The sequence below is a fragment of the Pleurodeles waltl genome, chromosome 2_1 (assembly GCF_031143425.1).
Source record: "Pleurodeles waltl isolate 20211129_DDA chromosome 2_1, aPleWal1.hap1.20221129, whole genome shotgun sequence".
Classification (NCBI taxonomy): domain Eukaryota; kingdom Metazoa; phylum Chordata; class Amphibia; order Caudata; family Salamandridae; genus Pleurodeles; species Pleurodeles waltl.
In genome coordinates, this window is record NC_090438.1 from 606051074 (window position 1) to 606078235 (window position 27162).

The 27162-nt window shown below is 43.6% G+C and overlaps 1 protein-coding gene across 3 annotated transcripts in view; it reads right to left on the minus strand.

The window, feature by feature from the left end:
* ELMO1 (engulfment and cell motility 1) overlaps positions 1-27162 on the minus strand; it is a 1154836-nt gene that overhangs the window by 496238 nt on the left and 631436 nt on the right. For all 3 annotated transcript variants that reach the window (XM_069215589.1, XM_069215618.1, XM_069215598.1), the window contains one exon: positions 10453-10561. In XM_069215589.1, coding sequence (XP_069071690.1) covers positions 10453-10561 — 109 coding nt within the window. The remainder of the gene's footprint in view (positions 1-10452; positions 10562-27162) is intronic.

Here is a 27162-nt window from a genome sequence, read left to right on the forward strand (position 1 = left end):
GTTCCAGAAACAGTCTCTAACTGGATGGCTTGGGAACAAAATATAATTTTAATAAAACTGATCCCAGGATACGAATCAAGAGGAAATATTGAGCTTTCGTGACTCTGCAGAGGTAAATAGCCATCCGAAATAAATCTTTTTTGGGAAAACTGTGAAAGGCCATTGGTCAGTGGGTTAAAGTAAGATTCATGCATGCTCCTAGGTACCGAACCTAATTCCATAAGGAAGCAGGTGTCACTACTGAGAGAAGAAGCTTTTCATAAGAAGCCTAAAAGATCAACTAATCAAGTGAACGTTAAAAAGTTCCTCTTACAAGCAGGAATTAAAGCCAAATTACCTTTAAAAGCGTGAAACAGAAGGCTTAACCTAGTCAGGAATGTAACATTTTGAAAGACCAAGTTAAAATCCTATATAAAAAAGTAGGATCAATGGTATTCCTTATCCCATATATAACAACACGTCTTTATCTACACAAAAGACTGGAGCACCCACAAGACTGATTCTCCTGAGCCACTGAATGACCAATCAACCTCCTCCGACAAAGCCACTCAAGTCTCTGCATCACACGTCCATGCATTCTGCAGGAGTTCCATGCTGTCTTCGAAGCGGCCCCGCTTGCAGACAATCCTGAATTGACGACTCAGGTGTAATAATCAGAGGTGTTTCATGATCAGAGCGTACAAAGCTTAGCTAAGTTTGCAAATTGACAATGACCTTCACATGTCGATTTTTCTGTAGACTAGTGGGGTGTCTGTCCCATCATGTTCCACGGTGATCAGCGCACTCAAGATCACTCTTTGTGGATTTCCGTGCCCGCACATGCCGTAGGAGCCACCATGTGTTCAACAAACCCAGAGATGCAGCACATACAGCACATATCACAGCCTGGAAATCCACCTCTGCTAGATTTTTAAGCACAAATAACTTATCTAACACACCACATTGGTTGCGGAGTATCCAAGTTCAGATTTCCAATGCAATAGGCTAAAAAAATCACGTGTACTGGTGTTTTAAATTTAGGAGAAAATAATGGTAGCGCCACATCGGAATTCCGTTGCGATTTTCCTGCTTACTTTTCTTATTCATTAGTTCCCTCATCACACCTACCTCCTTAGTTGCTCAGATGTCCTTTTTCCATTTACAATTAAGAAATTATTATAGGGTTCTCTTTATTAAAAAAAAAAAAAAGTATAGGATTGTTGAATGTTTACTTCTAGTTTGTCTGCTTCATTTGGCTCACATCATGGGCTGACAGCAGAGAATTCTACAAGGCCATTGTCGACATGTCAAACTTCTAACATTTGGGCAAAGATCCTAAAACATCAAACTTCCATGGTTCCAAAGTCTATACGGATGAGGTCATACTATACCTGTCCTACGCCAACTACACTGCCTTCAGATACAATAGAGGTTGCAAGGCAAGATCTCTTAATTGCCACAAGGTATACTAAATTCGAAAAGTGCGACATAGTGAAGAGAGGCTTTAATGCTAAAACCCCTCGAGAGCATTAAAAAAGGATTGAAGATCGACTTCTCAGCAATCGATATTAACTTAAAAATGCACGGGTCAGTGCTCTTTAACCACTCAGAGACTGCAGCGTATTTTCTAAGAAGCTAGAAGATTATTTTCTATGATGATCTGCTGGGGGACTTGCAATGTTACTCTTTCTCGTATGTGACACCAACATAAAACTGACTCAAGCTTTGGAGTGTGGTGGGGCTGAAGGGTGGGGAGTAGGCTGGAGGGGTCTGCCTGGACTATCATGGCTCCTGTAAAATAAGAGTTTCAATCAGCTGCCAGTCTCAAACACACTGTCAAAAAAACTGAGCTCATTCCACCAATCCTGAAGAGACTTCACTGGCTCCCTCTGCAGGCTAGAATTAATTCCAAGTGAACGTACATGTCCTGGAAGGCACTACACTCCACCACTGCCCTTTAACTGGACTGTCTGCTCTCCTTATTTGATGACTGTAGGCGATTCAGAGATAAAGCACCCTTTACAACACTTTTTCATCTCTTTCTATGGTCTGTAGCGCGACATAAAACAAATATTGTCACAAACATTTTCTACTTTTGGTCATGACCTTCTTATGAGCCTTATGTAGCCCCTCCGCCTTGTCATGCTTGGTCCTTCCCTTACCTATGCTAACCTCTCTTAACTAATTCCCATTGTTTAAACTAGCCTTCATGCCCTGCCCAAACCAGTCATCTTGCACCTCATAGCATGAACTATAATGCCTATCTTGCCTTCCCAGCATCTTCCTCCTGATATGTCCTGTCTCCATACACTTCCTTACACATTCCCACCAAGTCCCTGCTGCATACCAGACACTTTTTAAATTTATAATCGACTAGCTTTTTACACTGGCTAGTTCAGCTTTTTTTCCCAGTGCCAGGCCTCCACTACCTGTACTGGTAGGGAAGAAGGGTGGCGGGTGGGAGGAGTGGGGGAAGGGTTCTAGCACAGATACAGAAGGATAGAATTAATGACATATTTTCAGGATTTACCCTATGCTACGTAAAATAGTGTTACTTAAGATTAATTGTAAATAACTGTATTGTATGTTGATATCCTCACAGTATTGCAGCAGTCCAGCCCTCCTCAACCAATCCATTTACCTTGCTGTGCCAACCCCTTCAGCCTAGTCCTGTCTAGTCAAGCCTCTCTGAAACCTGGCATTGCCTCCTTGAATCCACATGCAATAATTACAATGCCACATGGTGGTGCTTCTACTATGGTGGGATCTTTTATGTATTCCAGTCTCACCACACCCTTTGGGACTGCTATCCTGTCAAACAAACAAGGAACCACATGTACTTGAGTACATTTGCTTGCTGTTGCATATTTACACGGACAGTGCACATACCTATTTTCTGTTAAAACAGAAGATCTGAATTAACTTTGCTGAAGTGAGGAGGGTTAGACTTTTAATATTATCCTCATGTACCTACTTTGTAGAATGCAATAACCGTTTTAATCTTATTATCACGTACCTGCCTTGTGAGAAAAGAGCAGGATTAACTATTCAAACTTTAATTAAATGTAACGTGCAGTTCAGATTTCGTTTACATTAGATACGGGTGCGGGTCTTTATTACTGTATATGCGCAGACGTCCAGACACGCACTATAAAATCAGAATTTATCCTCCAAGGATTTGAGCACATATCCATTCAGTTACTTAATGTGGCGTGTTAATTGCATAACCGCCCTCACCTTTCAATACCTCATAATATTAGTCAGACACATTATTCTTCCTTTTTGCTGTAGTGAAATGTTGAAGAAATTAAGACAGGCACTGCGAAATGTGACAATGCCAGGAAGTTCTTTATCCAGACATATAATACTGAAAATGTCGCAGGTGCTTATTTGACTCATGTTTTGGACCTGTATGTTTTTCAGACTGGCGTAACCCTGCCTCGCCCCAGATGTGTGATGTCAATGTCCTCCATGTTACAACATTCGCTAAGGATCACATGTTGATGGGGAAGAGCTTCAAAGTTGTGATGTGCAGTCAACTAGAGAGTTGCACCTCCACCATTAGAAAAATTCAAGGAGGGTGCCTAAATCAAAACTACGTCTCCCGTTTTTAAGTAATTTATTTTTTTACCATTTCCATCTGTATTTATCAATTTTTATTTTTTGGCCATCTTATTGGTGTTTATCTATATTTATTTTTTTGTTTCGAGAGTAAATGTAGTCATAAAATGGTATATTTCCATATTTTTTAACTGATAAACATGCTCTCATACTTTGCTGCCTGTCACGTTTTAGCAAATTAAGCAGCCAAATATAGTGAGACTACAACCACAGGTAAATATTAGCATAATAATACAAATATATATTAACGTCTTCCTGTAATTAGGGAAATTTCAACCTGTGTTTTTTTTAAACATCCCACACTATCTGCTCAGACACCATGGAGAGTCACCCACAAGAAGCACAATTTTCCGTATTTTTCCACTTTGAAAAGTAAATACACACAGGAAACACATTGTTTTCTTCTATATTTATATGTCAAAGTCAATAAAATCGGAACACTGGGAGCCTTAATCAAAACCCAGTATCTTCTGTCAGCCACATCATGGAACTTGCCAGTGCCCTATAAAAACAGTTGGGACATCATCTTGCCCCCATCAGAGCTGAGGGACATACTAACCTTCTTCCTGGCCATGTGTGGATGTGTATATGAGAGCCAGGCTTGGAGGCTTCATGGACTAACATATCCTCAGGAGAAATCAATGTTTGACCTCATGGTCATGTGTATGACCCGGCAGACTTACACAGTCTTCTGTCCTTCTGTGGTTGATACACATATTTCCACTGAGTTGGATAGCAATAAACATACGTTATTCAGCACTAACATTCCAAAAGGGTTAGGGGTGGACATGCGCTTTACAAATTCATAGGTTACGCTTAACTTAGGAGTTCTCAGCTGTACTGCATGGCAATTTATCAGTTAACTCCTTTACAATTCTTTTATGCATTTACACTTGGCAATGAACTTGGAGATTATTAGAAACTAGACAATTACTGGAAAAGGGAAGGGGCTCTCCCAGGTAGGTACTGAACTGGTCAGTGGGATGACGAGAAGAGGAATCAAAAAGTCAGAGCGAAGACATCAAAGTGCTTTATCAATAGCTAAAAAAGCTGTATTTAACTGGGGAGACAAGTGTCAGCCCCCTTGTCTATCTATGTAGAGCTTCATATGACACTTACAACATTTCTAAGCCCACAAACATAAGTTAATACTGTCCCATTTCATGAGACTCAGTTTACTGAAGGATAGAAGGCTGAGTCTGCCTTGCCAGGATTCAACCACGTGACCTTGAGATCACTGCAGAGCTCACTGAGAACGACTTGGTTGAGTGGAGGGTGAAGTGAGCCTTCTGATTGAGAAAAGCTCATACCCTGCACAGTTCCAGCAGACAACAGAAATGGAGTGCAAACCAGGTGGCAGTCTCTTTCAGCAACATTTGTTGTCCCACTTCAGAACCTTTTTGTCTCTGAAGCTGAAATGCAACATCCAAAGCTGAGGTATGTAGAAAAGTTCCACTAATCACATTAATTGACTCAAATGAATTGCTCTTGTGATCATGAGGCAATATTGCTGAAAAAAAAGAACATTTCAACTGAAGGTATGGAGTCAGTCCAATAGACCCATAAAGCACGACAGACTTTTTTTGTATTCTTAGTCTTATTTAGTGAACTGTCGTTGGGGCGACAGAGTTTCACATGATTGTGCTTGGCAACAAGGCTGCTGCTGTAAAATTGCTACCTCATTAATTCGATCTTAAACAGTGACAAATCACAAAACTGTATCAGAAAGAATCCTTAATTGAATCTGCTACTCGTGCAATACTCCATGGGTTTCATTGGCTGTAGCCTCCCCATTAGTACAACAAGATAAGAGGTACTTTAAATCAATGGTTGTAAGAGGTACAATTGCGTTTTGTTGCTCATTGGTTGCAACTACAGAAAAGTGTCAAGTTCAATCAAGCCTTTAATTTGTCTGCTCTAAAATTTTACTTTAAATGCTAAAAACAAATCAGCTCATACTAGATATCCCAGATAGGTCACTGACTCAATGTAAGGGAGCTGGAACCAAAAACAGTTTGCACTGCTTCCTCACAAAAATTAACAGCCTTTTCATTGCTTCAGGGGAATGTCCTATCGACATAAGTACAGCTGCCACAGAGTTTCTGTCAATGACTTATCGACATAAGTACAGCTGCCATCAGAGTTCAGCCATACAGAGACATTCCATGCAAAGAAAAGAAGACAGGGCTTCATGGTTCAGGGCCTGCTCGTCTTTCAAAGTGCTGCACCCAATGGTTGAAGAGATACCCTTGCTCCTTCATATTCTCCGGGTCTGCTTAAACAATAATGGAAAGCCTCTAATTTCTTATAGAAAAATTACACTTGAAGGGGAATCCATTTCTTTCAGCATCCTAGAGCAGACTACCGATAGACTGTCCTACGGATTTGGCATTTCCCCCCAGAAACCAGAGGGTTTTCCATTGGTTCTCAAGGGTCTTTAAGCAGTGCAGGGCGGCATTCACGACTGAAAGAAAGTGTCCGCTCCCAATAAAATATTTATGAACAGAGTGCTTCATACTAAGCATCCTAGTGTTGGTGAAATGTCAAACCTTCGCTGCCTGCATGGGGCAAATCTGGTGAGGGGTGCAGGGGGCAGTATAATGGAGCTACTGCTGGCCAGGCATCATTAACTGTTGGCATGACAGGCGGACTGGGCCCATGCATCACGCCATGCATGGGACACAGTGTGCCCCTAAGCCCCACATTTTTTGGGGGGCCCACATTGGCCCCACCTCAACCTCCAAAGGGCTGTATCCCCTGGGGCCCCTTGTATCTGGCCCCTTACCTGCCTAACCGCCACCAAGCTTTCCATGTCATTGGGGCCACCACTGAAAGCTTGGTGGTCCTGGAGGTCCTAACTGCCACGGTGGTCCCAAAACTGGGATCTCCAACATTGGCCACCGTTGTAAGGATTTCAGCGGTCCCTGCAACACTGGCTATCACAGGGTCGGCGGTCTTTTGTTGGTCCGGCCACCAAACTGGCAATCCGGCGGTCCGCCCACCAAAGTTCAGACCACGACCTCTACCATGGCGGTCCATCGACCATCAAACTCGTAAGGAGGCCCTAAATTCCTTTGTTAATTTGTATTCAATAACGGTAGGTATGAAAAAATGCACAGCAAAATGCTCCATCACTGTTTTTGCTTTTGACTGATGTGCATGTTCTGTCTCAAAAAGTAGTTCAATAAAACATATTTGCATTCATGGGGTTGTTTAAAATATCCAAAGCTATATTGAAAAAAATGGGTACAAAATAACCTGCTCTCTCGTTACTGCCACACATGTGATATAGCAGAAATTTTAGTACTGTCCCTAAAGTCACAGTGACCATCTATACGTGACCGTTTATGCACTTTGTTAATTAAAGTATCAACAGTTTAGTTGTAAAGTGGTGCTCTGAAAGCCATATTAACATGCATTCACTGCACTAAAACAAGAGTAGAAACATATTCTATTGAGGTAGATGACATATCAAGCCTGACATGAGACAGTGTAACTGTAGAGACTCTGCAAAACTGTCATTTTCTCAAGTGAAATATCAAAGGAACACCTGAAGACAAAAATACTTTCATGGCTTATGAGGAAACTGTAATAACGTTGAGGAAGCTAATCTGTCTGTCTGAATTGTTCTTCTAGGGATTTAGGGCTGTACCCATCTAGAAATCAAATTAGGCCATTGGGTGATTTTGTCCTTCCTCCGGTATCATACAGTACAGTAGAGTTGGGAAAATAGCTCTCAAACTAATCTAGAAAAGTGACAGAAAGTAGAGGGGTCCAACCCCCATGATAAATAATCCTTTAGTCAAACAAAAAGTGTAATGAAATTTACAGAATAAAACTCAGCTCTTCCCGCAGGCATGGCTTACAAACAGGAATGACAAAACATCATACCAGAGAGATTTGACCAAAACAAAGTTCACTGGGTCAGGTCCACAGAAGTGAAGGTTATAGCTGATAGAGGGAGTTTAATTTGTGGGTCTATAAAGCTCTCCATAGTATGTAATCAGAAGTCTAGGGTAGGGTGTGGGGAAGTGGCAAAACAGGAGTACATTTACAGTTAGTTACCTTTTGGTTACTGAGTGATGCACACTGCCAGTCACTCTTTGCTTCATAAAACCGTGTCAATGGTGATGTTATTGTGATATACGCTGGTTGTCCAAGATAAATTGCTTTAAAAATGAAAGACTGTATTTGAAAGGCAATTGACGATTTTAGGGAAAGCTATTGGGGAACAGTGACTACTTTAGTAATGTGTTCTAATTTTGTTTGATGCAGAGACTAAATGGGCTGTTTGAAGGTATAATTTCAGCATTGCCAATGAAGACAACTGGAGGCAGACTTATGCTAGAATTACCTTTAACCATGGGGCTATGGGAAAAGGACAACGTGACGGGAATAAAAGTGGTGGGCATACTTAAACCCACATGCTGACTTGATGATTGCCACCAAAGACTATTCCATTGTTTTAAACTAGATTTCACCAAACTTTAACAATTTACTGGAAGGGTTCCACTTGACCTGAAGGTGTCCAGTTGCCCTACTGCTAAACAAAATCTGCTTTTGATGAAGTACTAAAAGATGTTGACTAGCCAAGATCTTGGAAAAGTGTCCAGTGGGCCAACTACTGAGGTTTGAGGACTGTTAAGATGTGATTGGCCTTGAACAATCAATTTTTGCTCGCCACCACAGTATAGAGATGGACCTTATTCCCACTGGGGTAAGCTTTTGGTGCTGGCAGACAAATGAAAGTGCTCTCTCCTGTTCACATCGCTCAGCAGTGTTCAACACGGTTGACCACGCACTGCTGATTATCTGTTTTGGATAGCTGGGTGGTGCAGAGTTAACCTCCCCCATCTCGGTGTATATGAGGCCCCTAATAAACTATTCTAATGGTCTCAGCATGAAGTGTCACTTCTGCATGGAGAAACAGACATTTCAAGTGGTCAAAATTGTGCAGGGTGGTGACATGGCTTGGAAACAGTGGAATTAAGCTCAATGCCAAATAACCGGAGCTGATGCGTCACTCGGATCTAAACCCATTCGGTCACTTTTGTCCAAGGCCCGATACTGTTTGGTCAGTCTATCAAATATGTGAGCAAATCCAGAAACATGTTTCTTCCGGAAGTCAGATCAAGACTTTCCTCCACTGGCAGGGCAATTGTGAAAACCTATTTCAAGCTTCATCAGTATCAAATGCTCTTGTCTGGCCTCAAGATTCCAACCAGTTGATGCTGGCTCTCTCACCAATCCCAAATTGCATTACTGCAATGCACTGTATGGTGGTCTGCCAGTAGTATAAATAGTGCGATTACAGATGGCACAGAACTTGTGCGGAGGGGACATTTCGGCCTTAAAAAAAGAGGAAATCAAGGAACTCTTTTACTCCATACATTGGCACCCTGTAAAATAGAGAGTCATGCTCAAGATTTTGACACTTGTTTTTAAATGTTAGGCAGGATGAGTGAGCACTCTCTACCTTACAAACTGATCAGGTATGACCCCTCTACAGTCCTGAGGACAACCAACCAACATCAGCTTGAGCAATGGGAGATGTGCCAAAGCACAGAAATCCTACTCTTCAGGTTCCCAACATGAAAACTCATCCTCATTTTAAAGAGATGTGTAAAAATCTGGATGTTTGGCAAATTTCACTTAATCTCTTTGTTGCCCATCTGCAGTTCTTCCAGCTATGAGCAAGTAATGAATTAAAAAAAGAAAACAATAAAACAAAAAGACACAATAGGATGTGAGTGGGAAATTTAGGGGTTACAGGTAAGTGAATGGGTTACTATCAAATAATATACATGTTTGAACACGGAAAGGTATATCTGATAGGTCTTTAGTCAATTTCAAGAACATATTTCTTTATATTTTTGACAAAAACTAGAAAAAATGTTAAAAATATAATGACTGCTGCTGTGTGAACCTTTTTCTTGCTTTTTAGACTTTAGATATTATTGCTTTAATGAAATATCCTGAAAAAAGGGTACAAAACGCATCATTCGGAACATCAGTCCTTATTTCTCCAGAATAGATTTTCTCTAACAGAGATAAATTCCTCTGGAAGTAAAGGGACAGGTCATGTATTGGGGTCACTGTGAGAAACGGGGGCTGCGACAGAGCGAGTTAAGAATTTTCAATGTGAGAGCATGAGCCAGTGTGATTGCACTTGTCTTTGCAAGAAGGGCCAGAGGCGCGCTGGAGAAAATGAATGAACTACAAACAACATTTGATTTTTCGTTTAAAGCATAATCGAACATCATGATTTTTGCATGGCGCGAGTGACCCTATTCTACGAACTTTACTTTGTTAATGAGCAGTGGTAGTTCAGCCATGTGAAGAGCTATTAGGTGCAGAACAATCAATGATTAAAGGTTAATTAGAGTCTCTACAAGCGCAAAATGAGGCACAATCAGCACGCCAAGTAATGCTACGGAGGAACAATTCGCTTCAAATAGATGGAAGGAACAAGAAACACGCATTTGTATAAGTAGAAGTGACTTATGGCTTTAACAATTTTTATTTTAAAGAGATACATATTTTAAGGAGATGTGGATTAGTGGCTACACTTCTGGCTGTATGAGATGGGTTTGAATTCTAAATCTGGAACCCGACTGAAAACTGGGTGATTTGGAGCAGATCACTTAATCTACCTGTACCTAAATAGGAAAAACAATGTAGATTAAAATGTCGTTGCACAATTTAAAGGTGTAAATCCCCAGCTGATCCCCAAGTTAGTCTTGTAACTCTCCATGCATCCTCCATTAATGTATAGCACATCTCTTATAACCAGCAACGCTTGTGCTATATGAATACCAATACATCCGTAAATATTACATAGGAACAACTTACGGAGTTCTCCGACTTTAAGGATTTCACAAAGCATCTTTGTCAGCTCAATACTACTCCGACCAAAGGGGCACTCGTGTTTATCTTCCCGGCTGCTGTTTTCCAGAACAATCTGCAGTCACAAAACAGAAATACTTACAACCAGGAAGGGCGTGGCATATGACGCAAATGTGCTTTGACTTAGAGAAAGGTTTAAGCAATAGGAGTTTGCCATTTCAAACCACGAGGCAAGATATTGTAACGGCTTTGGCATTTCCTCAGTATAACATACATCATAAATCCGCCAACTGGTATAAAAAGGCCTGCAATGGCGGCTGCGCCACTGCTTTCGAGCACACAATTAGATGGATACAGGACACGCATGACAGCCACTATACTGGTATGGTGACGGACGCTCTTATATACGAACATCGTCACTTTAACCACCCGACAAGATATTCTAGAGGCACTGAAAGCTCTGAAGTTATTATTCACAAAAATGCTATGGAAAATAAGTAAAACCAGCAGGGGGTCTAGTAGCTGCAAATATCCTTTAAAGTGAATTCTCGGACACATTATTTCAAATAATCCTAAAAACACTAAACACGGATGAGAGCACCCAGCAAAGATCCGGGAGTGCAGGAAACATGGCAAATTTGCAGGCTAAACACTGACCTCTAAATGGCTCATTTATATTCATGCTATGTAAATTTATCTAGTACAGTATTCAGAATCTATCTTTGGCCCGACCATCCAGTCGGTATGCTGAATTTTACTGAAACACGGTAATGACTGCTCTGAACTTGATTGACGCAAGTTTAATTTTTTTCTTCAAATCAAATTAATAGAATAGTTAACAAAACTTCATGAAGCAATGTTGTGGACTGTGGTGAATGAAAGCTATAAAGTCCACAGCATAAACAAGCTTGAAAGACAGCTTTATTACCAGCGCGACCTAGCGTCCAGCCACTCCGGAGAGCACAGGTTCAACTGCCAACTCCCGAATGTTCAGACGCTTGCTTTCGCAGGAACGCGCTAAGAATACACACACATAACATTATCCTCTTCCCTTCACATTAAATAACTAATAAAGGATGCTAAGAAAACTTATATTGTAATTATAAAAAGAGAACACATAAGAAAAACAGAGAACATCTATGGCAAACCAGTTGTTACATCATTATATAATCCTTCAAATAATTAGGACATTTCCGAGTCCTCATCGGTTGTTCACGAACAGCAACATTTGTTTGATTCTTCCCCTCTTGATTTGCACTGGTACCTTGTGACTCACACCCCTCAGTTTCATGACCAGAACCATGCCTTACACCAGAAGTAGACACTTCCTCTCCTCCCCAGAAGAAAGAGCTAGAACATTCTTCCTCCCCCCGACTTAAATCACACTCACCACCCCTCTGGTACAAGGCTACATTCCTCACATTCCACTTCTCTCCTCCTTCGAACTCAACATGAAATTTTCCCACCTTCCTCACACAAAACGGTCCCCTAAATTTAGAAACACCCCCCTTCAGTCTACCAGACTTGACTTTGACCCAATCTCCAACCCTCAATCCATGCTTGTGCTGAGAGGGTACAGAAGTCTTGCATCCACCAGATGCAACCCACTCTTGAAGCCAAGAAGGAATCAATTTAGTCCCCACCGATCGTCCCCTCATCACTCGAAAAGGAGGGCTACCAGTAGCATTATGAATCGTGGAACGATAAGCTCGTAAAACATCAATTATCATTTTCCGCACACAACAATGATTAGCCAGAGCTAGTTGTATAGTACCCTTGATTAACCTGTTGATTCTTTCAACTATTCCATTACCCTGTGGATAATATAGGGACGTCCTGGTATGACGCACTCCACAATTCTTCAAAAATAAACACATCTCATTTGAAGTCAATTGAGTGCCATTGTCTGTAATAAGAACCGTGGGAATACCTTCCTCCATAAAAATATCCTCCAAAACCTTTATGGTTGTGGTCGTGGTGATATCACGTACAAATCTCACCACTAACCATCTTGAGTGCACATCTATCACCACCACTGCAAAACGCATTTGAAGCGGAAGTTCCAATAGTGGACCGATAAAATCCAAACAAATTGTGTGCCAAGGTTTCCCTGGATCCTCAATATGCCCTTCCACCCTGCCCACACCGACTTTCAACCTTTTTTCACTCTCCTTACACAGCCTACACTGCTCCACCCAACACTTAACCTGACCATCTAAGCCTGGCCACCAAAAAAACTCCTTCAACCTCCTACTTGTCATTCCCTGACCCAAGTGACCCTCATGAGCCAGAGAAAATAATTTAAACCTCAACCCAATTGGTGGAATAAAACACTCACCCCGCATCAATACACTCTCCCCACAAAACGACAATTCATCCAACACATCCAAAAATGGCCTCACAGACAGTGGAAGAGAACTCCCTCTTCTAACCCCTAAAGAAACTAACTTAAAAACACATTTCAGACAATCATCCATAGCCATCTCATGTTTCCATTCTTCCAATGTGAATGTACCTAAACCCCACTCTACCACATCACCAATGGAGGCCACAGCATCATCAGTATCACAACACCTTATCGATTGAGAATCAACTCCCTCCCAATCAATAGACAACCTAGACAGGCAATCCGCCTGAACATTTTTCCAACCTTGAACATACTCCACACGATACAAATATTCTTGTAATCTAGCAGAAAGTCTGGCCAACCTCGCTGACCCCTTTCCCACACCACCAGCAGACAGTATCCTTAACAGTGGTTTGTGATCACTCCTTAGAGTAAACTCCAATCCCCACAAATATGTTCTAAAGTACTCTGTTCCCCAGACAGCCGCCAAGGCCTCACGTTCAATAACAGAATAGTTACGTTCTGTCATGGTCAAAGTTCGAGACGCAAACGCCACCGTTTTTTCACCCTTACCATGCATTTGTGACAACACCGCTCCCAACCCTGTGCTACTGGCATCCACAGTCAAAATAGAGCGCATATTAATATCAAAAGCTGTTAAGATACCAGCTCCACAAATTTCTTCTTTGATCCCATTAAAACACAACGCCTGCTCATCCGACCAACAAAACTTACTTCCCTTCCTCAACAATTTCCGAAGATCCTCAGTTTTGCTTGCAAACTTATCTACAAATTTAGAATAATATTCCACAAGACCCAAAAAGGACCTCAACTGTTCCTTATCAGTCGGAGCTGGTGCCAACTTAATAGCTTCTAATAAGCTTTTCTTTGGCTTGATACTCCCATTCGAAATCGAGTACCCTAGGTAGTCAATTTCTTCTACCAGAAAGGTGCACTTCTCTTTATTCAAGCTCAGACCAGCCTCATCAATAATCTTAAGAACTTTTCGGAGTGTAATGTTGTGTTCACCAACTGTTTCCCCCATCACTAGCACATCGTCCTGGAAAAATAATACTCCTTTAACATCCCCAAACAATTTAGCCATCATTCGCTGAAACACACTTGCCGCAGATGCCAAACCAAAAGGCATGCGGGTAAATTGAAAAGTACCTTCTGGAGTGATAAACGCCGTAATATGTTTGGATTCAGAATGAAGCCTAATCTGATGATAGGCACTTCTCAAATCTAATTTTGAGAAAAACTTACCATCCTTAACTGAGGTTAACAGCTCATTAATATTTGGCAAAGGATAGACATCCACCACAACATTCTGGTTGACAGACCTCAAATCCACACACAACCTCACATTGCCATCTGACTTCCGTGTAATAACAACTGGAGAAACCCATGGAGAAACCTCCACAGGTTCGATGATACCCTCTTTCAACATGTTGCTTATTACTTTCTTGACTTCATCCCTGACAACAAATGGTATTTTACGAACCTTGTGTTGAGTAGGGTAAGCATCATCCTTCAAGATAATCTTATGTACATAACCTTTTAAACATCCCAACTCTTTCTTAAAAACATTACCAGCCCCCTTTAATATATCATCCAACTGTATGTTATCTATCAACAAAACCTGATTGGATGTCCTGGGACTGATAACTATGTTGAGATCAAATTGATGCATCCAACCTAGGATGGGTGGACCTTCAACTGCCACATAGATTTTCCCAATAACCTTTCTATCCTTGAATTGAATTTCTTTTAACATATATCCCAGCAGTTGAATTTCCACACCTTGATACCCACCAGGGGATATATCTTTTGGCAACAATTCTTCCTTCGCCCACCAACATTTAAAGAGACTCTCAGGGATTATGGTGTACAAAGAACCAGAATCCACCATGAGATTCACTTGAAAATCCCCAATATAGAATTGAGCCATTGGTCTAGAGCATCTACGGTCACTCACACACACACTCGGAATCCTTCCATCCTCAATTGCTAATATCCTGTCCTCACAAGTTGATTCACAACAGTCTTCCACAATATTTATGGTCGGTTTCAACTCCTTAACAAATCGGTTACCTTCCCTGCACACACGAGCATAATGCCCCCTGCGACCACATTTGCGACATTCCTTATTGATAGCAAAACATTTCTTGGAATCCCCCAAGTGTAAAGTACTGCCACACCGAAAACACTCCTTTCCTTTGCTTTTAGTACCCCCCACTTTCTTTGGTACAGTTCCAAGTTCCTGTTGAGATCCAGTAGACTCGCTTGATAAAACCATAACTTCTCCAGTTTTCTCTTTCCTTTCTATTTCTTTTATACAACGCCTCGATTCTTCAATAACTTTCGCAAGGTCAATCGCTTCTTGCAAGGTGGGATCCTTTGCCGCCCACAACCTCTCCTGAATCCTTTTATCACGGCACTGAACGATAAGTTGATCACGTATCAGTTCATCTGTCATAGTACCAAACCTACATTTGACTGATAATTCCCTCAGCCTGGACACAAAATCGTCAATAGACTCATGAAAATCCTGGGGTTGCGTATAGAATTTATACCTAACTAGTACCAAATTGGTTTCCTTAGCAAACCTATTCTCCAACCGTTTAATGGCCTCTTTAAAAACATCATCCATAGGCTGTCCATTTGGCCCCATGGAAGGAGGATGATATTTAAAAATCCTTTGACCCTCACACCCCAAAGTACTTAAAAGAATAGCTTTCTTCCTTAGAGAAGAAAAACCTTGTCCATCCAACGCTACAATATAATTCTCCAACATTTCTATCCAATCTTCCCAAGGAAGAGTTGGAACTCCTGGAAGTGGAAGGAATAATGGTGGCGGAGAAATATTTGCCTGGGTAGCCATGGGTCCCTGTAGTGCAAGCTCCTTTCCTTCAACCTGTGTTCCTGAATAAATCAAAGGATTTCCCTGTTTGTTGCCAAGTAGACGCTAAGGCTCAACAAAGTAAAGAGCGTCTAAGATTTCACGTCGCTAGAATGCTGTCACATTACCGGCCAAAATGCAGAGTGTCTAAATTTGCCACGGAGACACCAACACTCTGACAGGCTGCCGGCCGATGTGCGAAGCGCTCCTGGTTGCCTAGGAGACGCTGACACACTTGCCGGCCCATAAATAAGAAATGCCGTAGGAGCGCAGTAATCAGCCCCTTCCACAGTAGCCAGCAAGAAGAAACAGACGAAAGTATGGCCAAAATGACCCCAAATCCGTGTTCTCGCACCTTCAAGCTGCTTCTTTGAGACACCGCTGCTGAAAGCCGCCGCCAGGCAAAACAGGATCCTCACGACCAGCCGCTACCAACAACCGGAACAAAAGAACAGCAGAAATAGAATCCAGGGCTGACCTAGGTCGCGCAAAACTCTCGTCGCCAAACTGTGGTGAATGAAAGCTATAAAGTCCACAGCATAAACAAGCTTGAAAGACAGCTTTATTACCAGCGCGACCTAGCGTCCAGCCACTCCGGAGAGCACAGGTTCAACTGCCAACTCCCGAATGTTCAGACGCTTGCGTTCGCAGGAACGCGCTAAGAATACACACACATAACATGGACCCAAAAGGAAAATAAAAATTATCAAGTACTGCAAATACCAACTTTTCTGTCAAGAAACATCACTGCTTTCGGACAAATTTATGGAGCACTCTGAAATGTGCCCTGCATGTTATCATAACTTTCTTTACTGATTACTTTGTTATATTATTGGGTTTATTATACCACCAGATGGCCAGCCTGCGTTAGTAACTTTGGGAAACGCATGGCGGCTGGTTTACAAGCGAACTCCCAAGCACTATCAACGTTAACAGGTCTAGCTTTTGCGACCTATTGGCTTTGTCAACGGATTTGTAGCCAGTGTGAAGAGCATCCTCGATGCTGTGCAGCTTGGCTAAACAGAAGAAATAAACCTATGCTACAGTCAGCTGCTTCGTTTTGAAGGAACGAGCAAACCACTGGATTGGCAAATAAAAAGAACGTAACTGTGAAAGCATTTCTTTTATTCACTGGCAGAGGGAATCAACACTGGGTGTGGGTGGGGGGGAAATGTGCGGGTCTGAGGAAGGAAAATCAATAACAGAAGGAAGGCATGGGTGAGTGATGCAGCACAGAGGGCAGAAGACGGAAACAACATAGAGGGTGGGATGAGGAGATGAAACAGGCAAAATAGCAATATGGAGCAGTGGGGAAGAAGCACATGGGTGAGAAAACAATGTGAGAAGGACACGAGAGTGAGTACAATGTGAAGGGTGATAGTGAGCAACACCAAGTGCCGGGAAAGAAAAGTACACAAACCATGGGAGACAGCTAGAAAACACATGCATTGTCCCAGGGCGTGCTTAATCAAAAAGAAAAAAACGTATTGCTTGAAAAGCAAGCAGTGGGAGCATAGAATCAAGAAAATCAAAGTAGATGGCAAAGAGACTATGCTTTATGGAAGCGACAAACAAGACTGACAACCTGGATCATGAATAGGAAGCAGGTAAATGAGAATGACAGGAAAGCCAAGCAATGGTAAGCAACAAATGGGCGTCAAACCCCTGTATGTTTGTGGGAAGTTCACAATATGTATAACACAACCAGGCAGCTGCACTGTCTGATAGAATGGACTCACAGAGGAGGAAGTAGCTAATTCAGGACAGAAGCAGATACTAGGGCAATAACAATGAACCACTTTCACTCGTTCTGGACCCGGTGCTCCTAGTGCCTCCTAAATGGTGGCCTGATTTCGAAGTATTTCACATGATCCGAAGGGAGATTTGAACAGGTGGCAAACATTAACTTAATACGTATTTGTACTATTGTTCAATTGCATCTCATTGCTCTTCAGCTTGTCATTTTTGATATACAAAACGGTAAAAATTACACTCCCATCTCTTCTGAAAGCCATGCATAGCGGTTGAGAGAAAGTCAGTTTTGGTAACGCCCTTCGAGAACCAACATTTAGCTTGCAAACTTCTTTTTTGCTGGCTTTCCATCTCCCCTTCCGAAGAAGCCAGTTGAAGGTAAGTGGCACAATGCAAGCAGTCACTTAATAAACCACAGCCTAACAAACCAGGAAGTGGTTTAAGGATAAAATAAACACACATGGGGATTCAAAGCTGCACCAATCTTTATATCAGCAACAGGTTAATAAACAAAAATCACCTGGTGCCCAGCACTGTTAATATGTACGAAATGAAGAAAAACTGAATACCGATGAGCTGCTATACAAGTAATAAATAATATAAAAAGAAAAAGAAAACCCGAGCTCGGGCCATTCAGCCTCCCAAACATTGAACGTCACATGGTAATATCAACAAAATGAAATATGGAGTACAATCAATCCAGAACTGAAGTTTGTGACCCTCAACTAACTAGCAGAGCTCTACATCAGGCACATTAACCCCACAAACTATCTTTCAAGATCATCTGCAAACCAATGAAATGGAGCATAGGCTTGTCTGAAAAGGGGATTTGTGACAAATTTGGAACATGCCTAAGTGTAGCAATGTTAGTCCTCAAAATGTAAATGCCATGGAAGTGGACACATAGTCTGGAAATCAAGATTACATTCAAGTAAGCAACTGATTACCGACCAATCAATATTATAAATTAGAAAGGCTCTAGGAAGATTAAGAGGGCACACTTGTTAATTACTAAACTGTGCATTTTTGAAATCTGAAGAAAGTGATACGAAATTCTGAACAACGTCTTGCATAAACGTCACCATACGAGTTCAGAGTGCAGTTTAAGTGATGCCCAGATTTCATGCACCAAACGTGTTTAGACTGAAGATGGTGAACCTCTTTCAAGGCCGTCCCTATCAGTAGTGCATTTGATACAGTCACTGGGCAGAGCATCAATAGAATGAGCAATTTAACAGATATTATTGTAGCAGGCAAGCAGCACCATAGAGCGGAAGGGAAGAGCCAGAAGGAGCACAGAAGGTAGAGAAGACGGGTCAAGAGAACAGGATGTCACGAGGGCATAGAGGTGAGAGTGAGGAGCAATGTACGGTTATGACAGGTTTATAATGACTGCAGTGACCTAGCTACTCGCCCAGGGGAGAAGGATGGGAAGATCAGAAGAGTTATGTCAAGTGTGTGGTTGAAGATGTGGATGTAAAGAAGGTGACACGGGAGGGGTTTCACAATAACAGCGTGGGAGGAGTCACACTGGCACTTCACTGGTAGACCGCGTGGGAGGAGTCACACTGGCACTTCACTGGTAGACAGCGTGGGAGGAGTCACACTGGCACTTCACTGGTAGGCAGCGTGGGAGGAGTCACACTGGCACTTCACTGGCAGACCGCGTGGGAGGAGTCACACTGGCACTTCACTGGCAGACAGCGTGGGAGGAGTCACACTGGCACTTCACTGGTAGACAGCGTGGGAGGAGTCACACTGGCACTTCACTGGTAGACCGCGTGGGAGGAGTCACACTGGCACTTCACTGGTAGACCGCGTGGGAGGAGTCACACTGGCACTTCACTGGTAGACAGCGTGGGAGGAGTCACACTGGCACTTCACTGGTAGTCTGCAGATGTAATAGCTGTGTATGGACCTCTCCCTTTAGCCCTGTCCTCTGGAATTGGATTGATATTATGTCGCTGGATTGCTCTGGAATAAGTATGGCTTAGATACAGTCTACCAGGCGCAGCCCATCCTTTAGGGTGGAGGGGCCACGCCCCCCCACCTTTTGCCCCTCATGAAGAGTGTCTGTCAGGCTGAACAAAGGTCAGCCCGACAGACACTCTTCATTTTCAGCTGAGACAGCCAGGAGTGAGACATGTGCTATTTGCACAGACTCCTGGCTGCCTGAGCTGAACTTTGCTGGGCTGAGGAGGTCACAGCTCCTATGGGCGTGACCTCCTGGGCTCAGCAAAGGTGCCTCGAGGCCCTTCCCTTGGTGACGAGGAAAGCGTCACCCACTGACACTCACCCTGGGCGCTTCAGGTTTAAGCCCTGAAGCGCCCAGGGCGAGTGTCAATCAGTGACAGTTCGTCACAGAGTGGGGTGGGGTCAGCAGTCTCACTGACCCCATCCCACTCTGTGACGAGGCTGAGACTGCTGCCTTCCCTCATTGGCTGACCTAAGGTCAGCCAATGAGGGAAGGAAGCAGTCCCAACCCTTCTGGGACCTCAAGGCTGAAGGGAAGTGTGTGTGTGTGATGTTTTAAAATGAATGTTTGGTGCGTGCGTGCATGTTTGAATGTTATGAGTGTTAATGGATGTGCGTGCGTGAAAGAATGAGTGTGTGTGTGATGTTTTAAAATAAATGTTTGCTGCGTGCGTGCATGTTTGAATGGTATGAGTGTTGTTAATGGATGTGCGTGTCTGTGTGTGAAAGAATGAGTGTGTGTGCTTCCCGCCCACCCCCCTCCCTCCTAAAGCTGCCGGCCGCCACTGCTGTCTACCTATTCCCACGTAGGGAGAAATATAACACTACTTTTTCTGAAATGCTTTGGTAAAAGGCAATCTCCAGTCAGGACAGACAGGATCCTTGCAACTAAGACATTACAGATTACATTGCCTAATGCTTCCTAAATTAGTCATTTACCTTTCAGCCAGGAAAATGAGTTTCACCAGTTACGTTCTACATGAGAAATCCAATTTTAATAAGTATGATTATTAAAGAGACTAGAAGAAGTTGATGATATAATTCACAAAGATGATGTGATTCTTATACTGAAAAAACTGCCTGTGCTCCAGGATCGATCTCCCCTCTCCCTCTTTCCCTTAACGAGAAACAAAACGAAATCAAAGAAGTAATAATGAACATAAAACATATGATGCGTATTACGGAAGAACTGAATTGTACATTTTATGTTTATATAATTATTTTTATTGTTTTCCAAATGTTACAATAACAAAGAAATACATTGACATCATGTTGACATAGTGTTACAATTTGAACAGACAGTGCTTCCTACCGTCGCCCTCCACCCATACCCCTCGTTCCCCCTTCACTCAGAATCACCTTAATCTCTTTCCCCTGTGGTGTCTTTCAATGACCCGTCCTATGTGGTCTTCCTTGCATTTAATTCCCTCTCCCGCTCTCATCTTCTTCTATCTTCAGTGTTACCTCCCATATCGTGACTCCATCACATCAGTCCAACCAGCCCATTTCCCCTGGGTCCCAAGGCCCACGGATTTTCAAATTTTATTCTTGCAGAATCTTCCTTTGTATACTATCAATTTTAATCATAATCTTTTCAGTTCTATAATTTTGCTATGTGTCATACCGTCTTCCCAGTTTCTGAACGTTAGGGGGAGAGGGGGTGGGGGCGAGGGCTTTGCTGCCCCATCTGAATTGTACAATAACTATTTTCACAGAGGACTTCTTGTTAATATTAAATTGAATACAAGTCCTACCAATAAATCCACAATCAGCTCTTTCGGATCCTAATTTTGAAGTACAGCAGTGCATTTCCAGAGTATTTCACAGAATTTCAGCAACTCTTTCTCCAATCTATCCAGGGCTCATTTCCAAGTGCATTATTTATTACACAAAGCTATCGGAAAAGTTACTTGCCTTCGGTAATGCCTTATCTGGTAGAGACAATATCTAGTTACAAATTCCTTACCTTAGTATTTCCACAGGTGTCAGCCTTGTTCCGGAGATTTTTCTCGAGCCGTACCCCTGCATATCGTTAGGTGGCATCGATCGGATCCGTGTCCATCACCTGCCACGTTAGATAAGACTTTGAGAGTCCTTTATAGGCACCACCCTGGCACGCTGATGTCAGTTTCTTTTCATGTCTTTCCACACCAGAAGAGCAGAGCCATGAAGAACATTGACCACTAGTGTGTCAAAGCTAGGACCCTGAAAGAGAGACTACGTCCCTGGAAATCCATTTGCAGAGTGGGCAGGATGGATGGGTCGGTAAGGAATCTGCAACTTGATATCGTCTCTACCAAATAAGGCGTTACCGAAGGTAAGTAACTTGTCAATCTGATAGAGACATCTAGTTGCAGAATACCTACCTTAGAATAGATACTCAAGCAATACTGTCCCTGGAGGATCTTTGTGAACAAAGATCATACTGGAAAGTCCGGCAGGACCGAACGGCAAAGCGTCTGCCGCTACGGACCTGACTGTCCAGGTGGTATTGTTTGACAAACATGTGCAGAGATGCTCACGTTTCTGCCTGACAGATGTCAAGGACTGGAACTCCACGTGATAACGCAGTGGTCGCAGCTTTAGCTCTGGTAGAATGAGCACACAAACCCTCAGGGGGTGCTTCTTAATCAGTGTGTAGCACATTTTAATGCAGATTACGACCCATATGGAGATGGTTCTCTTCTGCACTGCCCGACCTTTCTTCATACCCACATAACCAACAAAGAATTGGTCATCCACCCGGAAGTTTTTGGCATGATCACAGTAGAACGCCAACACTTTTTGAGTCCAGGCAGAGGAGTCTCTCCTCTTCCCTAGAAGGATGCAGGGGTGTGTAAAAAGTAGGCAAGGTGATAGATTGGCACACAGGGAAGGACATAACCACTTTTGGCAGAAAGGAGGCCCTAGTGCACAGTACCACTTTGTCAGGATAGATAGAAATGTAGGGAGGGTTAGATGGCAATGCCTGCAGATGTAATGGCTACAAGGAAGGCTGTTTTCAAAGGGAGATGTCTGTGAGGACAACTGTGGAGATGCTTGCAAGGAGCGCACATGAGCACAGCCAAAACTAAATTTAAATTCCAATTGGGCATAATGAATGATGATGGAGAAAACATATGAGTAAGGCCTTTAAGGAACCTATTTACAATAGGAAACTTTAACAAGGAAAGTTGATAAGGCAACATCAAAAATGTAGAAATGACAGACAAATAACCGTTGACTGTGCTATAGCAGAGCCCTGCCGGGCCTGAGAAAGGATAAGCAACAGGACCTCAGAAAGAGGGGCAGAAAAGGGGTCAACAGACTTGTCTGTGCACCATGCCACAAATTTCTTCCAACGACGGCACATACCGTTTTGGTAGAGGGACACCTGGCTGCCAAGATTACATAACAGATTTCTGGCAGAAGATCAAAAGCTGTCAACTGTAGCTGCTCAATCTCCATGCAAGAAGGTGGAGGCTGGACAGGTTCAGGTGGAGAACCCTCTCCTGCTGCTGCAACAGAAGATCCTCCAGAAGGGGCAATCGGATCGGAAAATCGATGGGCATGCTCAGTATCTCGGGATACCAGGCTCTTCATGCCCAGTCTGGAGCCATAATGATTACTTCGGCCTGGTTGTTCTTGATCTTCTTGAGAACTCTTGGCAGAAGTGGTATAGGTGGAAAGGCGTACAGGAAGCCGGAGTTCCACTCGAGATGAAAAGCGTCGCTGAGCGATTGCAGCGTTGGAAACTCCAATGCGCAATACTACTAACATTTCACATTCCCTGCGGAGGCATACAGATTTAACCAAGGCTCTCCCAAAAAGCGTCGCTGAGCGATTGCAGCATTGGAAACTCCAATGCGCAATACTACTAACATTTCACATTCCCTGCGGAGGCATACAGATTTAACCAAGGCTCTCCCAACTGCTGAAAGAGACCTTGCATCACCTTCAGAGGGAGATGCCATTTGTGATCTACTTAGCACTGTTGACTGAGTTTGTCTGCTCTGGCGTTCAGAGCCCACCAGATGTTGACTCAGCAGGAAAATGCCCTGATGTTCCAGCCATGTCCAGAGGCACAGGGCGTCCTAACAAAGGGTCTACGACACCCCATTGCCCAGCTTGGTGCAGTACCACATGTCAGTGGTGTTGTCTGTGAACACCTGCACTACCTTCCCCTTGATGGAAGAAATGCTTTCATGCTAGCCGGATCGCATGTAGCTCCAACAAGTTGATGTGGAGTCCATACTCCATCGGAGACCAAATGCCTCTGATTTTCAAGATGGCCGTCCCATCCCATGAGTGACAAATCTGTCACTACTATCAGATCTAGTTGATGAAGGGAAAGGGAACTTCCTCTTCCCTGATCACAGTACACTAATCACCACTGCAGATGTCCTGCAGCTCCCTCTAAGATCTGGACCATGTCAGATATGTTACCCTGATGCCATGCCCACTGGAACTTCAGGTCCAGCTGCAGAGTCTGCATATGCCATCTGGTATGTGTCACCAACTGGATCCATGAGGCCCAGAAGCTTCAGAGTCATTCTCACCAAAATCTAGGATAGAGGCTGAAACCTTTGTATCATAGTCTGAATATCCTGAACTCGCTGATCAGGAGGATAACCCCAAAACTGCACAGTGTTCAGAACAGCTTGGATGAAAGGGAGCATATGAGAGGGAGTCAGGTGTGACTTCGGCATGTTTATAGTGAACCCCAGCGAATGCAGGAGGTCCGCTGTAGACTGGTGGTGGGAGACGACAGCCTGGGGCGAGCACTCCTTTAACAGGCAGTCGTCAAGATAGGGGAAGACTGAAACCCCTGATCTGCACAGATGAGCTGCAACCACTGCCATCACCTTGGTGAACTCCTGAAAGGTGCACTAGTAAGGTCAAAATTAAGCACAGTGAACTGAAAGTGCTTGTAGCCTATCGTGAACCACAAGTAACGTCTGTGGGCAGGCAGGACGGGAATATGGAAATAAGGGTTCTGTGACTCCAACGCTACCATCCAATCTCCTGGGTCCAGGGTAGAAACAATCTGAGCCAGAGTGAGCATTTTAAACTTCTTCTCGGGGAAGAGACTGAGGGACCGAAGGCAGAGGCCCTTGTCCTTTTTGGGTACCAGAAAGTAGCAGGGATAGCAACCATGACCTACTTCTGGCACAGGAACCCTCTCCATGGCTCTCTTGGCAAAGAGAGCCATAACTTTCTCTCAGAAAATTTCCAAATGATCCTCCATCATCCAATCATAGAATGGTGGCATGGAGGAAGGGGTAGTCCTGCAAGTTAGGGAAGACCCCCTTCGGACAATCTGCAAAACCCACCTGTCTGACATGATAGATTGCCAGTGGAGGAGATGATGGCAGATCCTGCCTCCGACTGGCCCCTGGTGGGGAAGAGTCAGACTACGAAGGTTTGGAGGCAGGTGCAGGGGTGGGGTGTATTGGCTGTATCGCTGGCTCCCTGATCCACGAGGGTGGTAGATCCCATGTCCCTGGCCTCCCAGAGGCTGGCCAGCATGTGCGGCACAGTGGCTGGATGGCAATGAACTTGGCTGGGTGCCCCTTCCCTAACCACGACAGGGGTGAAAAGTACACCGTGAGGGACGAGGAGCTGCCACGAGGCCCAAGGTCCTGACAGGAGCATGAGAATCATTGAAGCGCTTGAGCACAGAGTCTACTTTTTCTCCGAAGAGACAGTTGCCATCAAAGGAAATGTCCATAAGTTTGACTTGGACAGCCTCCAAAAAGCCAGACATCCTCAACCGTGTGTGGCACCTTAGGGCCACTGTCGATGCAACCGCTCTGCCCAGTGAGCTGGTCGTGCCCAGTCCACATCGAATCAAACTTTGCTGCATATCTCCCATCAGCAGTTGCTTGTCAAAGTACAGCCCAGGCCTCCTCTAGAACTTGTGGAAGCACCTGCACAACCATATCCCACATCATATGGGAATAAGGGTCCAAAGGCATGCGGTGCTCACGGACCGCAATGGCAGGCTGGTGGAAGAAAACATCTTCTTCCGAAGTGTGTCAAGCCTCTTGGACTCCCTATCAGGGGGTGTAGAAGGGAACACACCATGGGAGGTGGAGGCTTGGATGTCCAAGCTCTCAGGGGTGGGGTGTTGCATCAGGAAACGGGCGGCAGGCAATTGTCCTGTTCAAATTACCTGGGTTTGGACCAGGTACCCAGCAGGACATCCTTAAGGGCTTCATTGAAGGGGAGCAGGGATTTGGAGGATGAAGCTCCTGATTGAAGCACCTCTTCAGCCAACAGACGAGTTGAAGTCAAAGAAAGTTTTGCCTTATTTGACTTCTTCTTGTACCTCCACTTACTTGATCATCCCAAGGACTTCAAGTGGGATGACTATGAGGGGGGACTCCGTGACTTATCCCGAGACCTTCCTCACAACCGTGAATTTCGCTGAGTCAGGCAGCAGGTTGCTGTAGGTTCAGGGACCACTCCCTCAAAGCCTTAGGATGTATGCCCTGACACTCAGAGCATGACTTCGGTTCATGGTTGCGCTCCAGGCACCAAAGGGACATGAGGTGCAGATTCGTCACACACATCGCCTGATGACAGGACCCACAAGGCATGAAACTGGTCTTCCTCGAAGACATCCCTCAAGACACCAGGGGTTAAACAACTCAAAAAACGATGACAAAAAGTAAACAAAAGACCAGTCAAACAATGACTGAGTGGTAGCTCTTTCTTTGAATCAGTGCTGGGTGGCATAGAAAGTAAAGAGCATATATCAGCGCACCGCTGTGGCACTTATTTAAGACCTGCAACGTCATATCTGGCATGGATGATGCTGACAACAGAGGCTGAGCTAACCGATTCCACATAATAGCATATGCAGGCGTACTGCTCGAGAAAAATCTCCTAATCCAGACTGACGCCTGGGGGAAATTCTATGGTAAGAAATCTGCAACTTGATTTCTCTATCAGATACAATGTTTGAAAGGCATTCATTCTGTTAATAAGAATATCTTAGATTACTTTTCTATTACCTGCTGTCCCTGAACAAAACATCCCAAAAGGATGCAAGGTATAGTCCCAAGGACTTTGACCAAGGTGCCAGCAAGTAGAACAGAATCGATATGGAGCTGAACATTTTCTGGAAGTGGTTACCAGAAGCATGCTTTCCATTTAGTTGCAAGAGGTTAGTAACTCAGATGTCAACCTTCTTAAAATCAGAACCATTAAGATGTATAAGGTTCACAACTGTGCAGGGTCATGACAGTTGACATAACTTGTCCACCTGGAAGGTGAGATCAGAAATTTGAAAGGATTTGCTGGGAAAACAGCTAAGTCAACGGAGACTGACAGATTCAATATACATGGAATTGGATTTCAGTCACACTTGGGTTGTTTTGACTAAGAGAGTAGTACTAAACTTGTGGTAAAGCTCAGCAGAACTAAACCGGAGTATAAGTGGATTCTAAAGTGGTATGATAAATATTAGATAACCTTTTTTATGTAGTATTCCTGTTAATGTTCCCTGTTGGTACGCTGACTTAACTTTCTGGTACACAGGCTGATAGGAAGCTGTCAGGTTACAATTGTATGGGCAGTGGTAGAAGACAGGGAGACTGCAGTATCAGTGACTGGCTGGACAGTGGTGGCTGGGGAGCACCAAAGAGCTGCAGCATGCATCACAGAGGACAGAGTGTCACAATATGCACAAGCAATTCTGGGGCAAAATAAGCTCTTAGTCTTAAAACTCCTTATATAGCAATTATCATTGTAAGTT